This window comes from Salmo trutta, chromosome 17 (assembly GCF_901001165.1).
Source record: "Salmo trutta chromosome 17, fSalTru1.1, whole genome shotgun sequence".
NCBI lineage: Eukaryota > Metazoa > Chordata > Actinopteri > Salmoniformes > Salmonidae > Salmo > Salmo trutta.
In genome coordinates this window covers 1,698,072-1,714,340 of record NC_042973.1, presented here as the reverse complement: position 1 = coordinate 1,714,340, position 16,269 = coordinate 1,698,072, and the positions used below count along the sequence as shown (strand labels likewise).

The following is a 16,269-nucleotide window of genomic DNA, read 5'->3' as shown; positions in this document are numbered from 1 at the left end:
GCCTACACCACAGGACCGTGTGATTATATCAGCTCAGCCCCTGGCCTGCCTACACCACAGGACCGTGTGATTATATCAGCTCAGCCCCTGGCCTGCCTACACCACAGGACCGTGTGATTATATCAGCTCAGCCCCTGGCCTGCCTACACCACAGGACCGTGTGATTATATCAGCTCAGCCCCTGGCCTGCCTACACCACAGGACCGTGTGATTATATCAGCTCAGCCCCTGGCCTGCCTACACCACAGGACCGTGTGATTATATCAGCTCCTCCCCACACTCAGCCCCTGGCCTGCCTACACCACAGGACCGTGTGATTATATCAGCTCAGCCCCTGGCCTGCCTACACCACAGGACCGTGTGATTATATCAGCTCAGCCCCTGGCCTGTCTACACCACAGGACCGTGTGATTATATCAACTCCTCCCCACACTCAGCCCCTGGCCTGCCTACACCACAGGACCGTGTGATTATATCAGCTCAGCCCCTGGCCTGCCTACACCACAGGACCGTGTGATTATATCAGCTCAGCCCCTGGCCTGTCTACACCACAGGACCGTGTGATTATATCAGCTCAGCCCCTGGCCTGTCTACACCACAGGACCGTGTGATTATATCAGCTCAGCCCCTGGCCTGCCTACACCACAGGACCGTGTGATTATATCAGCTCAGCCCCTGGCCTGCCTACACCACAGGACCGTGTGATTATATCAGCTCAGCCCCTGGCCTGCCTACACCACAGGACCGTGTGATTATATCAGCTCAGCCCCTGGCCTGTCTACACCACAGGACCGTGTGATTATATCAGCTCCTCCCCACACTCAGCCCCTGGCCTGCCTACACCACAGGACCGTGTGATTATATCAGCTCAGCCCCTGGCCTGCCTACACCACAGGACCATGTGATTATATCAGCTCAGCCCCTGGCCTGCCTACACCACAGGACCGTGTGATTATATCAGCTCAGCCCCTGGCCTGCCTACACCACAGGACCGTGTGATTATATCAACTCCTCCCACACTCAGCCCCTGGCCTGCCTACACCACAGGACCGTGTGATTATATCAACTCCTCCCCACACTCAGCCCCTGGCCTGCCTACACCACAGGACCCTGTGATTTGATCAACTCCTCCCCACACTCAGCCCCTGGCCTGCCTACACCACAGGACCGTGTGATTATATCAGCTCCTCCCCACACTCAGCCCCTGGCCTGCCTACACCACAGGACCGTGTGATTATATCAGCTCAGCCCCTGGCCTGCCTACACCACAGGACCGTGTGATTACCTAGCCTAATGCTTACCATCTCCACAGAGCCATCCTTGGGGTAGAACAGCAGCTGGTAGCGGCGCAGGAGAGCAGCACTGGGGTCATACCACTCTGCCAGGAAGGCAAAACGCTCCTCCTGAAGACAGGACAACAGTGAGAAGCAGAGGGATGTCAGACAGTGACCTAACACAGTGACCTAATGAGTTGATCTAACAGAGGTTAAGGATGCAGGTTACAAGGATGTAAAAGGTTACAAGTGTTGTGTTTGAGACCACCTAAAGCGCGACCGATTCAAGACCAAGACCGGGGTAAATCGAGTCCAAGTCAAGACCAAGCCCGGAGGGGAGTGGGGAGGAGGGGAGACTGAGTCAAGACTGAGACAAGGGGTCCAAGGTCCAAGACAAGACCAAGACTAGAAAAATACTAGTCCAATTCAAGACCATGATTGTAATTGTCAAATTGCCACCATAATAAGAGTTCTAAATGTCCAGTATTTCTGTGTTCATATTTCAGAACAACATCTGGGGGTTCTTGACATTACGAATAGTGAAATAATGCATTCTGGGGAAAAATAGAGCCACTGGGCCTTCTACACCTTCAGAGAAGGGCAAAGGATTTATAAAATAATGATTATTATAATATGATAATTAATTATTATTTTCAATTATGTTCTGATTTAATCTCGTCAGTTTTTGTTGGAAAGGAAAGGGTTAACACTGAAGAGGGAAAAAAAGATCCAATAAGGATTTTTCTTTGCTGGTCTCTGGGCAGATAAACCGAGCTAGCTAAGTCAGCCATTGGCTAGGCCATCAGAAGTTAGAAAAAGGCATCTGCCATTCAACTGTATTAGGGCAAAATTTTGGAGTGACAGTGGAATCAACCAATCACATTTTGACTTAAATAGCCAGTCCGGCTATTTTGCAGCTGCAGCAAATGTTATCAAAGAGGATATTGTTGCTAATTTGTTAGCTTCTCCCTTTTTTAAGAATAACTTTCAACAAGAAGTTAAGTTTCAATTGGGCATAATCTGGTGAGTGGAACTGTGTTTTTTTACTGCAGTGCTGTTGTTAGCCATCTCTTTGAAAATAACTTGTGTGTGAAACTTTGTTTCATTTAAAGTGGAAGTGACAGCCATTTTAGCAACATGTAGAAGAAAAAAATCACAAATTTGATGGTCTAAAATCAACAACAATGCTTTTAAACCATCAATCTGATTGGCCTGTCAGGGCCTGGCTCCCCAGTAGGGTGGGCCAGTGTTTCATCTGCAGAATCATTGCCGCCACACCAAAAGAAACCTTATTTTTCCTACCAAACATAGTTTCAATAAAATGTTGTAAAAAGCACATTAGCTTTTCATGGTAAATAGATAATCTGTCTGGGTTCAACACAGTTCTGAAGGTTAACATCAATTACATCTATAATATTGCTGCCACAATTGTAACGGCAGTTAGCTATCCAATATCCACAAGTATGTTGATGATAGGAACATGGTTAACTAACGTTACTAGTCTAGCAAGTTAGCTAGCTAGTTCCTTTGGAACTGTATCAAGTGCAAGCAAGATAGATAAATGTAGCTAGCTGTCTTCTTTTTTTTCTCAAATGAGAAAAAGCGGCGAAAGCGAAAGGGGGGAGCAGGGACAAGTGTCAGGTAATGTTAATTTAGCTAGCTAACGTTAAAATCAGCCTGAATTAAATGAAACTTTACTTAGCTAGCTAACGTTAAAATCAGCCTGAATTAAATGAAACTTTACTTAGCTAGCTAACGTCAAATCAGCCTGAATTAAATGAAACTTTACTTAGCTTAAGCTTTTTAAAGAGTTAGCTAACTATCATTTTTTTTTAAACAAGTGTGTATGGTTTACTTTCCTAGACAGAGAAGAGGCAGAATCCCAGTAGTGAGGTAGGGATGCATGAGGGACAGAATGGAGCAGAGGAGAGAGCCATGAGGGGAGATGGAAGGAGAAAAGGAAAGGAGAGCAGAGAGCAGAGTGGAACAGAGGAAAGGAGAGCAGAGTGGAACAGAGGAAAGGAGAGCAGAGAGGTACAGAGGAAAGGAGAGCAGAGTGGAACAGAGGAAAGGAGAGCAGAGTGGAACAGAGGAAAGGAGAGCAGAGTGGAACAGAGGAAAGGAGAGCAGAGTGGAACAGAGGAAAGGAGAGCAGAGTGGAACAGAGGAAAGGAGAGCAGAGTGGAACAGAGGAAAGGAGAGCAGAGAGGTACAGAGGAAAGGAGAGCAGAGAGGTACAGAGGAAAGGAGAGCAGAGTGGAACAGAGGAAAGGAGAGCAGAGTGGAACAGAGGAAAGGAGAGCAGAGAGGTACAGAGGAAAGGAGAGCAGAGAGGTACAGAGGAAAGGAGAAAAGAAGGTACAGAGGAAAGGAGAGAGACACGGAGGGAGATGAAGGAGAAGAAAGAGGAGTAGATAAAAGGAGAGGAGGAGGAGTAAAGCCAAGTGCGCACAACCGGCAATCTGGATTATTATTATTATTTTTATTCCACCTTTATTTAACCAGGTAGGCCAGTTCAGAACAAGTTGTCATTTACAACTGCGACCTGGCCAAGATAAAGCAAAGCAGTGCGACACAAACAACAACACCGAGTTACACATGGAATAAACAAACGTACAGTCAATAACACAATAGAAAATCTATGTACAGTGTGTGCAAATGAAGTAAGGAGGTAAGGCAATAAATAGGCCAATAGTGGCGAAGAAATTACAATTTAGCAATTAACACTGGAGTGATATGTGCAGATGAGGATGCGCAAGTAGAAATACTGGTGTGCAAAAAGAGCAGAAAAAAAATAAATAATAATTATGGGGATGAGGTTGGTTGGATGGGCTATTTACAGATGGGCTACGTACAGCTGCAGTGATCGGTAAACTGCTCTGACAGCTGACGCTTGAAGTTAGTGAGGGAGATATAAGTCTCCAACTTATTTTTGCAATTTGTTCCAGTCATTGGCAGCAGAGAACTGGAAGGAAAGGTGGCCAAAGAGGTGTTGGCTTTGGGGATGACCAGTGAAATATACCTGCTGGAGCGCGTGCTACGGGTGGGTGTTGCTATGGTGACCAGTGAGCTGAGATAAGGCAGAACTTTACTTAGCAAAGACGTATAGATGACCTGGAGCCAGTGGGTTTGGTGGCGAATATTTAGCGAGGACCAGCCAACGAGAGCATACAGGTCGCAATGGTGGGTAGTATATGGGGCTTTGGTGACAAAACGGATGGCACTGTGATAGACTACATCCAATTTGCTGAGTAGAGTGTTGGAGGCTATTTTGTAAATGACATCACCAAAGTTCAGGATCAGTAGGATAGTCAGTTTTACGAGGGTATGTTTGGCAGCATGAGTGAAGGATGCTTTGTTGCAAAATAGGAAGCCGATTCTAGATCTAATTTTGGATTGGAGATGCTTAATGTGAGTCTGGAAGGAGAGTTTAACCTGGAAGGAGAGTTTACAGTCTAACCAGACACCCAGGTATTTGTAGTTGTCCACATATTCTAAGAACCGTCCAGAGTAGTGATGCTAGATGGGCGGACAGGTGCAGGCAGCGATCGGTTGAAGAGCATTCATTTAGTTTTACTAGCGTTTAAGAGCAGTTGGAGGCCACGGAGTTGTATGGCATTGAAGCTCGTCTGGAGGTTAGTTAACACAGTGTCCAAAGAAGGGCCAGAGGTATACAGAATGGTGTTGTCTGCGTAGAGGTGGATCAGAGACTCACCAGCAGCAAGAGCGACATCATTGATGTTTACAGAGAAAAGAGTCGGCCAGAGAATTGAACCCTGTGGCACCCCCATAGAGACTCCCAGAGGTCCGGACAACAGGCCCTCCGATTTGACACAGTGAACTCTGTCTGAGAAGTAGTTGGTGAACCAGGCGAGGCAATCATTTGAGAAACCAAGGCTGTTGAGTCTGCTGATAAGAATGCGGTGATTGACAGTCGAAAGCCTTGGCCAGGTCGATGAATACGGCAGCACAGTATTGTCTTTTATCGATGCCGGTTATGGTATCGTTTAGGACCTTGAGCTTTGCTGAGGTGCACCCATGACCAGCTTGGAAACCAGATTGCATAGTGGAGAAGGTACGGTGGGATTCGAAATGGTCGGTGATCTGTTTGTTAACTTGGCTTTCAAAGACCTTAGAAAGGCAGGGTAGGATAGATATAGGTCTGTAACAGTTTGGGTCTAGAGTGTCTCCCCCTTCGAAGATGTTTTAGTACTCGTCAAGGGCAGACAGGTCTGGAGTGAACCAAGGGCTATATCTGTTCCTGGTTCTACATTTTCTGAATGGGGAATGCTTATTTAAGATGGTGAGGAAAGCACTTTTAAAGAATAACCAGGCATCTTCTACTGACGGAATGAGGTCAATATCCTTCCAAGATACCCGGGCCAGGTCGATTAGAAAGGCCTGCTCGCTGAAGTGTTTTAGGGAGCGTTTGACAGTGATGAGGGGTGGTTGTTTGACCGCAGACCCATTACGGACGCAGGCAATGAGGCAATGATTGCTGAGATCCTGGTTGAAGACAGCAGAGGTGTATTTAGAGGACAGGTTGGTCATTACAGTTGCTGTCCTTTCAAAATCATGAACCTGGGCCTTTCAAGTGGCACAGCGGTCTAACACACTGCATCGCAGTGCTTGAGGCGTCACTACAGACCCGGGTTTGATATCAGGCTGTGTCACAGCCAGCTTTGACCGGGAGTCCCACAGGGCGGCCCAGTGTCGTCCGGGTTAGGGGAGGGTTTGGCCGGGGGGGCTTTACTTGGCTCATCGCGCTCTAGCGACTTCTTGTGGCGGGCCGGGAGCCTGCAGGCTGACTACGGTTGTCAGTTGAATGGTGTTTCCTCCGACACATTGGTGCAGCTGGCTTCTGGGTTAAGCGGCCGAGTGTTAAGAAGCACGGTTTGACGGGTCATGTTTCGGGGGACGCATGGCTCGACCTTCGTCTCTCCCGAGCCTGTTGGGGAGTTGCAGCGATGAGACAAGTTTGAAAAAGGGGGTACAATTTTTTTGTTGTTGATGAAAATAAAACACAAACCTGTCACACACTGAAAGCCTATAGGTTCACCACTGAAGGTCTATAGGTTCACCTCTATAGGTTCACCACTGAAGGTCTATAGGTTCACCACTGAAGGTCTATAGGTTCACCACTGAAGGTCTATAGGTTCACCACTGAAGGTCTATAGGTTCACCACTGAAGGTCTATAGGTTCACCACTGAAGGTCTATAGGTTCACCACTGAAGGTCTATAGGTTTTGAGAATGATGATCAGCAATAGCCAATAAGAGCTCACCAGAGAAGAGGCGAGTGAGATGATGATGTTGTAATCACCCAGAATGTGAAGACTCTCGAGCGGGAGCCATGACTTTAACCAAAGTGTCAAATCGTTACAGCTCTGAAGTTCACAAGCAATGATATTCAATTCAAAACGTTAGCTAGATATTTCAACTCTATATGGCAAGTGTCAATGTCTGACTGAAAACATTTATGAGGCTGCTTTTTGCTACAGCTCGTGTTGTAGCTACGTTAACAATGTAATCACATCATTGTTTTAGAGAGACAGCGTGTTGGCATGGAGAATCCTCACGACCAAGTGAAGAATCTTGTAGTGTGTGACCTTCCGTCTCTGCCAAATCATTTAGTATACGCACCCACTACGTTGGCAAGACAACAACAAAAAAACGACAGGAAAGTTGAATGTGAGAGGCTCAGCGATGTTAGTATTTTGAAAGTCGTGCAGTGTACACCCAGCCTAAACTAACATCTGTGCTAGCCAGGCCAAGTTGTGATAAGTAGATCCATGTGGTCTCCCACCACACAGAGCAGAGCCTTCATTTCAGCCAGCTCTGGGAAGAGAAAGACCATTCTTTCTCAGACACCTGCTGTCCCACAGTGCTATCAATGGAAACATCTCCTGCTGCTGCCTGCACTAAGGTAGATCAATATTCCTCACAAAATGAATCACGTACAGTGAGCGATAAACTAGGTAAGAGAGATTTGTTATACAGTAATACAAAATGCTTAGAAAATTGGTACTGGTCCGTATTCACAAAGTTTCTCAGAGGGCTGCTTTAATTATCTAGTCCCCCTGTCTTATTCATTATGATCCAAAAAGGCAAAACTGATCCTAGATCAGCGCTACTACTATAAGATGCTTTGTGAATACGGGGGCGGCAGCATAGCCTAGTGGTTAGAGCGTTGGACTAGTAACCAGCAGGTAGCCTAGTGGTTAGAGCGTTGGACTAGTAACCAGCAGGTAGCCTAGTGGTTAGAGCGTTGGACTAGTAACCAGCAGGTAGCCTAGTGGTTAGAGCGTTGGACTAGTAACCAGCAGGTAGCCTAGTGGTTAGAGCGTTGGACTAGTAACCAGCAGGTAGCCTAGTGGTTAGAGCGTTGGACTAGTAACCAGCAGGTAGCTTAGTGGTTAGAGCGTTGGACTAGTAACCGAAAGGTAGCCTAGTAGTTAGAGCATTGGCCTAGTAACCAGCTGGTAGCCTAGTGGTTAGAGCGTTGGACTAGTAACCGAAAGGTAGCCTAGTGGTTAGAGCGTTGGACTAGTAACCAGCAGGTAGCCTAGTGGTTAGAGCGTTGGACTACTAACCAGCAGGTAGCCTAGTGGTTAGAGCGTTGGACTAGTAACCAGCAGGTAGCCTAGTGGTTAGAGCATTGGACTAGTAACCGAAAGGTTGCAAGTTCAAATACCCGAGCTGACAAGGTAGAAATCTGTCGTTCTGCCCCTGAACAAGGCAGTTAACCCACTGTTCCTAGGCTGTCATTGAAAATAAGAATTTGTTCTTAACTGACTTGCCTAGTTAAATAAAGGTTAAAAAAAAATATGGTCTTGTGAGCATATTTAATCTGCCAATGCACCTCTAAGCTAGTCTACAATGCACGTCAGTGCAGTTGGTCAACTGATTGCTTGGCAGGTAAGCCAAATTCAGTTGACTTAACTGTCATACTTACTGTACTGGTCTCCTAGTTGGACATGTCATGGATGGATGAGACCCAGTCATGGTCAATGATATGAAAGACAAAATGACACACATGTAAATGATACACATGTAAGTGTTGGAGAAAATTCTGTCACTATCTTCTCCCCACAAATGCCTTTATATCAGCTATACATTATTAATACCACTGCGGGACGTTAGAGGCCAAACAGTAGAACAAACATGATTCTACTGATAAGACTTTCTGTCCATCACACAACCTGGACAGCTCATTGTGGGGAAATTACTCCATCTACCGGTAGAAAATACGGTAACTAATTTACCACAATGGCCTGGGGAGCCTAACGTTAGCAAACAAAAATATATTATTTGCGTCAAGTATTTCAACTGACCAAGTAACTTCGCTTGGTTGTATGATGTAAAAATGACAAACTATTCTTGTTTCAGCCTGCATTGGGGCGGCAGGTAGCCTAGTAACAGCGTCGGGCGGGTAACGTTAACCGAAAGGTTGCTGGATTGAATCCCTGAGCTGACAAGGTAGAAATCTGTCCTTCTGCCCCTGAACAAGGCAGTTAACCCACTGTTCCTAGGCCGTCATTGTAAAATAAGAATTTGTTCTTAACTGACTTGCCAAGTTAAATAAAGGTTCAATAAAACAAAGTCTAAGTAATGTTACTTTGGTTGGTTATCTAGCTAGCTTATACAGTCATTGCGCTAGCTATGCTAGCCAAAGTTCGCAAACGACGGTTCACTGCTTCCTAAATCGTACACCATTTCAAACATGTACAGAGGCATGTCTCTTTTAATGCTTTGGGTAGCACCTACATTTATGAAACTACAAAGGGTAGCTAGCGATGCTTTATCTTACCATTATTTTAGATAGAGATTCCCGATGGTGACAGTTCGTTTGGTTAGCTAGTTAGCTTTTTTTTTTTTTTTTTACAACGTATCACCATAGCAACATGCGCAGAAATGTTTAACACGGGCAACAAATTGATTTTATAACAACAAATAAATAACTTGGACGCTTTAAATAAATATAGGACGCGAATTTGTACAGAATTAGCAACGAATGCAAAAATAATAATAATAATAATAATAATAATAATGTTGTTTCCGGAAGTACAACTATGACCCCTTGCGCAACGTGGGTTAACTTGTTGTGTTTTGGTTTTGTCAGAGATGGAGGTAGTTAAATATGTTAATAAATAACCAATCTTGCTTTTACCCGAAGAGGACAAGGTGCAGCACCGGCTTAGTAACGTTACTTTAATTTAGTCAAAGATAAATGGCCGAGTGAGATAGACTACCAGTAGGTGACCATGGACAAAACGGATATTCTAAAACCTTTCATGGATATTGGTCGGGGTCCACTTATTATAGATGGTGGACTGGCAACAGAACTGGAATCAACAGGTTGTAAATTACAGGTGAAATACATCAAATTTGCATTTTATGAGTAATTCCAAAGAGAGCTGGGTTGTAATCATTACATTATTCCAAACAGCAACTTAAACAAAATATTGTGTTGGACAAATGCAGGTTTGCAACAGAATCGGCATAATGAATATGCTCCTGTACTTCACATCCTGTATATTTGACTAGAATGTTTTGCGTGGATACAGGGAGATCCTTTGTGGAGTGCAAGGCTGCTACATACTAATCCACAGGCTATTAAAGATGCTCATTACAGGTGAGTTGTTTAACATAGACTATTGATTGATTGTTGTTGTACTTCTGCCTTTACTGTTGCAAAGCATTACAGATGTGTTGTCTCTCTCTCTCTTCCTAGGTTTCTGTGTGCTGGTGCTGATGTGATAACTACAGCCACGTACCAGGCTAGTGTTGAGGGCTTCACCAGGCACCTGGACGTCACCCCTGAACAGGCCAACCAACTCATCATGTCAGGAGTGACCCTGGCCAGAGAGACTGTCAAACACTTTATGGCTGACCAGCCTCCATCAGGTGAGCAGCACTGTAAGTTACAGGTGGAGTTAGTGACAACATCCTAGGCCATGGATGGGGTGGGGGGTCAACAAAAAATGTTCCTGTGCCCCTCCCCACACACACACACACACACATTTTAGCGCCCCCCCCCTCTTGACAGCAGAGTTTTTTTTTTTTTTTTAACCTTTTGAGTTAATTTCCTGCAATTCTGCACATTGTCTGGTCACTGGTGTAGCCTATAAACTTAATGTTGTACAAAACTGTTCTAACTATTGAATTCCATGCCTCATTAAGCGCAAATTCATGTTATTTTTTTCAGGAGAGGAGTAAGCTTCATTCAGCTACATTTACATGTTTTACACAAAATACATTATCGACCTGTTCGTACAAACTTTGTAAGTATTGCAAACATAAGCACGATACAAACAGGCAGTTTAGCGATTTCATGTTCTTCTTAGCTGCTGAGTTACATGCAGCTATTTACTCTCGCCACGTTATCAGCATATATGGCATCAGGTGACGCAAAACGAACTCGCCCACTGTCAGTCTCTCTTCACCGGTCTGAATACATGCTTGGCTTCCTAAAACATTTGGCTGCCCAGAGGTGGAACGCAGCAAGACACAGACACTCAGTCTAATTACAAACTTCATGTTGTACACAAAACTATTGCATTCCAGGCCTCTGTAAACATTGAAGGTGAATGAGGTGAGTTTCCCCCTACTATGAAAAGCGCTTTGAGGAACCTCACTTGGTAGGAAAGCACTATATAAATCCAATCAATTATTATTATTTATTAATTAGCGATCGGATGTTTTTTTTTTTCATCGTCATTGCAAACATTGGCTAAGCTGCTCAGGACCTACCAGCTCAGCCAGGCACTCAGAGATCCTGTAATTTGGACATGATCCCGATGTCTCTGAAGTTCTTATTTCTATGATCAGAGTTTGTTAATGTTCATTATATTACATCTTTCTATTTTCTCAGATCGCAGGGTGCCTCTGGTGGCAGGCTCTGTTGGCCCTTACGGGGCCTTTCTGCACAACGGCTCAGAGTACACTGGCGCTTACGCTGCGGAGATGAGTGTTGAGGTAAGGCAACTCGCATTGGGGTTGACCTATCATTATCTATACTGAATCAAAATAGAAAACGCAACATGGTAAAGTGTTGGTTCCATGTTTAATGAGCTGAAATAAAAAGATCTCAGAAATGTTTCATACGCACAAAAAGCTTATTTCTCTAAAGAGCAGAAATGTATTTACATCCCAGTTAGTGAACATTTCTCCTTTGATAATCCATCCACCTGACAGGTGTGGAATATCAAGAAGCTGATCAAACAGCATGATCATTACACAGGTGCACCTTGTGCTGGGGTACAATAAAAGGCCACTCGTAAATGTGCAGTTTTGTCACACAACACAATGCCACAGATGCCTCAATTTTGACAGAGCCTGCAATTGGCATGCTGACTGCAGGAATGTCCACCAGAGCTGTTGCCAGATAATTGAATGTTCATTTCTCTACCATAAGCCGCCTCCAACGTCGTTTAAGAGAATTCGGCAGTACATCCAACCGCAGACCACGTGTAACCACGCCAACCCAGGACCTCCACAACCAGGTTCTTCACCTGCGGGATCGTCTGAGACCAGCCACCTGGACAGCTGATGAAATTTAGGAGTATTTATGTCTGGAGTAAAGCCCTTTTGTGGGGGAAAACTCATTCTGTTTGGCTGGGCCTGGCTCCCCACCCATGGCTGCGCCCCTGCCCAGTCATGTGAAATCCATAGATTAAGGGCTTAATGAATTTATTTCAATTGACTAATTTCATTATATGAACTGTAACTCAGTGAAATCGTTGAAATTGTTGCATGTTGCGTTTTATATTTTTTGTTCAGTATAGTAGACTAGTGTTCCTATGGTTTGTCTGCGCTCAGTCTCTAGCCTCGTTTATACCTACTGCTAACATGCGTCCTTTGTCCTGATCTTGTCCACATTCTGATTGTGCCCAAAATGTTTTGAAATCTCTGTCTGTCTGTCTGTCTGTCTGTCTGTCTGTCTGTCTGTCTGTCTGTCTGTCTGTCTGTCTGTCTGTCTGTCTGTCTGTCTGTCTGTCTGTCTGTCTGTCTGTCTGTCTGTCTGTCTGTCTGTCTGTCTGTCTGTCTGTCTGTCTGTCTGTCTGTCTGTCTGTCTGTCTGTCTGTCTGTCTGTCTGTCTGTCTGTCTGTCTGTCTGTCTGTCTGTCTGTCTGTCTGTCTGTCTGTCTGTCTGTCTGTCTGTCTGTCTGTCTGTCTGTCTGTCTGTCTGTCTGTCTGTCTGTCTGTCTGTCTGTCTGTCTGTCTGTCTGTCTGTCTGTCTGTCTGTCTGTCTGTCTGTCTGTCTGTCTGTCTGTCTGTCTGTCTGTCTGTCTGTCTGTCTGTCTGTCTGTCTGTCTGTCTGTCTGTCTGTCTGTCTGTCTGTCTGTCTGTCTGTCTGTCTGTCTGTGTGTGTGTGTGTGTGTGTGTGTGTCCAGGAACTGAAAGCCTGGCACCGCCCCCAGGTCCACTGTCTAGTTACAGCAGGGGTCGACCTCATTGCCATGGAAACCATCCCAAGCGTGAAGGAGGCAGAAGCTCTGGTGGAGCTGCTCAGAGAGTTTCCAGATTCTAAAGCATGGCTGGCCTTCTCCTGTAAGGTAATTCTCGCTATATGTAATTAAGACTCTTTCTCAATTTGTCTTTCCTTGATTTCTCGCCGTCCTTTCTCCTCGCCTCCTAAGTTCCTACCCTTGAACATTCTTTACCAAAGCGTTCTGAGAAATAGGCAAAGAGAGAGGACGCAAGGGATCTAGGAAAGACACATTGATTCTCGTTAGTTAGTTAACCTTTATTTAACTAGGCAAGTCAGTTAAGAACAAATGCTCATTTACAATGATGGCCTACCAAGAGGCCTCGTGGGGACGAGGGCTGGGATTTAATAAATAAAATATAAATATAGGACAAAACACACATGACGACAAGAGAGACAACATTACATAAAGAGAGACCTAAGACAACAACATAGCAAGGCAGCAACACATGACAACACAACATGGTAGAAACACAACATGACAATAACATGGTAGCAACACAACATGGTAGCAACACAACATGACAACAACATGGTAGCAACACAACATGACAACAACATGGTAGCAGCACAACATGGTACAAACATTATTGGGCACAGCCAACAGCACAAAGGGCAAGAAGGTAGAGACAACAATACATCATACAAAGCAGCCAGAACTGTCAGTAAGAGTGTCCATGATTGAGTCTTTGATAAAACTGTCCAGTTTGAGTGTTTTGTTGCTATAAATATGGGATGTAAGAATACAGTGATATGTCTTCTATTCTCCTCAGGATGGCCAGTGTATATCTGACAGCAGTCGTTTCTCTGAGGCGGTCCAGCTGGCCAGTAGGTCCAGTCAGCTGGTGGCTGTAGGGGTGAATTGCTGTCCTCCAGCCCTGGTCAAGCCCCTCCTAGACTCAGCCAGGACACAGAGGAGACCAGGCCTCGGCTGGGTGGTTTACCCCAACAGTGGAGAGGAGTGGGATACATACTCTGGGTGAGTGAAACTAAATCACCTTGAACGCATCCCAAATGGAACTCTATTCCATAGGTCTCTGGTTAAAAGTAGTGCACTAAATAGGGATTAGGTTGCTATTTGGGATGAAGACCTTGGCTTTACACATCCAGGTAGTAGTACTAAACACACTGTATCATTTGGCTACACGCTGATGTCTGCTGTAGTATAAGAAATCCAGGCTAGATCAACTTTTCACTTCGGTCAACAGTTCCGTGACGATTCCTCAATTGTTTCAAGTGAGTATTGAGTGAATCTCTTGTATTGATTTTGAACCTTTTTTTATCCTTTAAAAGGTGGAGAAAATCAGAGAATAGATTATCTTCAATAGCTGAATTGAGTCTGGAGTGGATGAAACAAGGGTCTGCACTTATAGGTAAGAGAACAGCTGAACTAATGTTGTCTTTGTATTAGTACAGGGATGGGCGACCCCCTTTTGTAGGCCCGCGAATCAATTTACAATTTACAGATCAATGTTTTTTTTTTTAGGAATTCAGTCAGGGTCACAACTTACTGTTGAGGGGTAGAATACACAAGGTGCAATTTCAAAATGTTGTTATGCATGTGTGGGTATGGATAGGGCCCCCAAAAGGCTAGGGCCGGCTCTGACTGCATGTGTGGGTATGGATAGGGCCCCCAAAAGGCTAGGGCCAGCTCTGACTGCATGTGTGGGTATGGATAGGGCCCCCAAAAGGCTAGGGCCGGCTCTGACTGCATGTGTGGGTATGGATAGGGCCCTTAAAAGGCTAGGGCCGGCTCTGACTGCATGTGTGGGTATGGATAGGGCCCCCAAAAGGCTAGGGCCGGCTCTGACTGCATGTCTGGGTATGGATAGGGCCCCCAAAAAGGCTAGGGCCGGCTCTGACTGCTTAGGGCCCCCAAAAGGCTAGGGCCGGCTCTGACTGCATGTGTGGGTATGAATAGGGCCCCCAAAAGGCTAGGGCCGGCTCTGACTGCATGTGTGGGTATGGATAGGGCCCCCAAAAGGCTAGGGCCGGCTCTGACTGCATGTGTGGGTATGGATAGGGCCCCCAAAAGGCTAGGGCCGGCTCTGACTGCATGTGTGGGTATGGATAGGGCCCTTAAAAGGTTAGGGCCGGCTCTGACTGCATGTGTGGGTATGGATAGGGCCCCCAAAAGGCTAGGGCCGGCTCTGACTGCATGTCTGGGTATGGATAGGGCCCCCAAAAAGGCTAGGGCCGGCTCTGACTGCTTAGGGCCCCCAAAAGGCTAGGGCCGGCTCTGACTGCATGTGTGGGTATGGATAGGGCCCCCAAAAGGCTAGGGCCGGCTCTGACTGCATGTGTGGGTATGGATAGAGCCCTTAAAAGGCTAGGGCCGGCTCTGACTGCATGTGTGGGTATGGATAGGGCCCCCAAAAGGCTAGGGCCGGCTCTGACTGCATGTCTGGGTATGGATAGGGCCCCCAAAAAGGCTAGGGCCGGCTCTGACTGCTTGTGTGGGTATGAATAGGGCCCCCAAAAGGCTAGGGCCGGCTCTGACTGCATGTGTGGGTATGAATAGGGCCCCCAAAAGGCTAGGGCCGGCTCTGACTGCATGTGTGGGTATGGATAGGGCCCCCAAAAGGCTAGGGCCGGCTCTGACTGCTTAGGGCCCCCAAAAGGCTAGGGCCGGCTCTGACTGCTTAGGGCCCCCAAAAGGTTAGGGCCGGCTCTGACTGCATGTGTGGGTATGGATGTGTGTACGCAGACCCGCGAGCCACTGATGAGTTCAGATATTTTGTGAACCCTGACCCCCATCCCTGAACTAGGATGTTTTGTCTTCCAACAGGAGGGTGTTGCCGCATCAGTCCTGCTCACATAGCGGAGCTACGAAGACAGATACATGGGAACATGTCTGGGTCCGACGCTTCACAGCGGGGACAGGGAAGACCTTAAGACAGATACATGGAAACATGTCTGGGTCTCCGGGGAATGAGCTCTTATTACTGCTACAGTATGTAATCACACAGTCAGATTATGCAATTAATAACTATTTTAAAATGATACCTTTTGATATGAGTTTATATAAATGATTTATTAACCCTCATACTAGCAACATATGTTATATAAAGAGCATTTGGATTGTATTTTTTTTTAACGTTACAGCTTTATTCTAAAATATATTTTTTTTATAACAATTTATGACTTTTTCCACATTTTGTTGTGTTACCACCTGAATTTAAAATAGATTAAATTGTCATTCTTTGTTACTGTCCTACACACAATACCACATAATATCAAAGTGGAATTGTATATATATTTTTTTGTATTTATAAAAAAAAAATAAAGCTGAAATGTCTTGAGTCAATAAGTATTCAAACCCTTTGTTTGCCTAAATATGTTGAGTAGTAACAATGTGCTTAACGAGTAGCATAATAAGTTTCATGGACTCACTCTGTGTTCAATAATAATGTTTAACATGATTTGTGAATGACTACCTCATCTCTGTACCCCACACATACAATTATCTGTAAGGTCCCTCAGTGGAGCAGTGATTTAACCATAAA

General features: G+C 45.4%; 2 protein-coding genes and 1 long non-coding RNA gene across 5 annotated transcripts in view; 1 reads left to right on the top strand and 2 right to left on the bottom strand.

Moving 5' to 3' along the window:
• Positions 1-16,269, bottom strand: part of tmem131 (transmembrane protein 131) — a 118,147-nt gene that overhangs the window by 68,798 nt on the left and 33,080 nt on the right. The window lies entirely within an intron of this gene.
• On the bottom strand, positions 1,192-9,196 carry LOC115151434 (uncharacterized). Its single transcript, XR_003867290.1, has 3 exons — positions 9,084-9,196; positions 8,229-8,240; positions 1,192-1,403 (listed from the first exon to the last, which is right to left on the bottom strand). It is a non-coding gene; the product is annotated as an uncharacterized LOC115151434 (long non-coding RNA).
• On the top strand, positions 9,345-16,185 carry LOC115151432 (homocysteine S-methyltransferase-like). Of its 2 annotated transcripts, none has more exons than XM_029695367.1 (8): positions 9,345-9,645; positions 9,841-9,908; positions 10,008-10,180; positions 11,148-11,251; positions 12,669-12,830; positions 13,537-13,742; positions 14,057-14,136; positions 15,552-16,185. In XM_029695367.1, the coding sequence occupies exons 1-8, from the start codon at positions 9,538-9,540 to the stop codon at positions 15,656-15,658; spliced, it is 1,008 nt and encodes a 335-aa protein (XP_029551227.1). In that variant the 5' UTR covers positions 9,345-9,537; the 3' UTR covers positions 15,659-16,185. The 2 variants fall into 2 exon arrangements, with proteins under 2 accessions (XP_029551227.1, XP_029551226.1); XM_029695366.1 differs by having other exon boundaries at positions 10,008-10,192.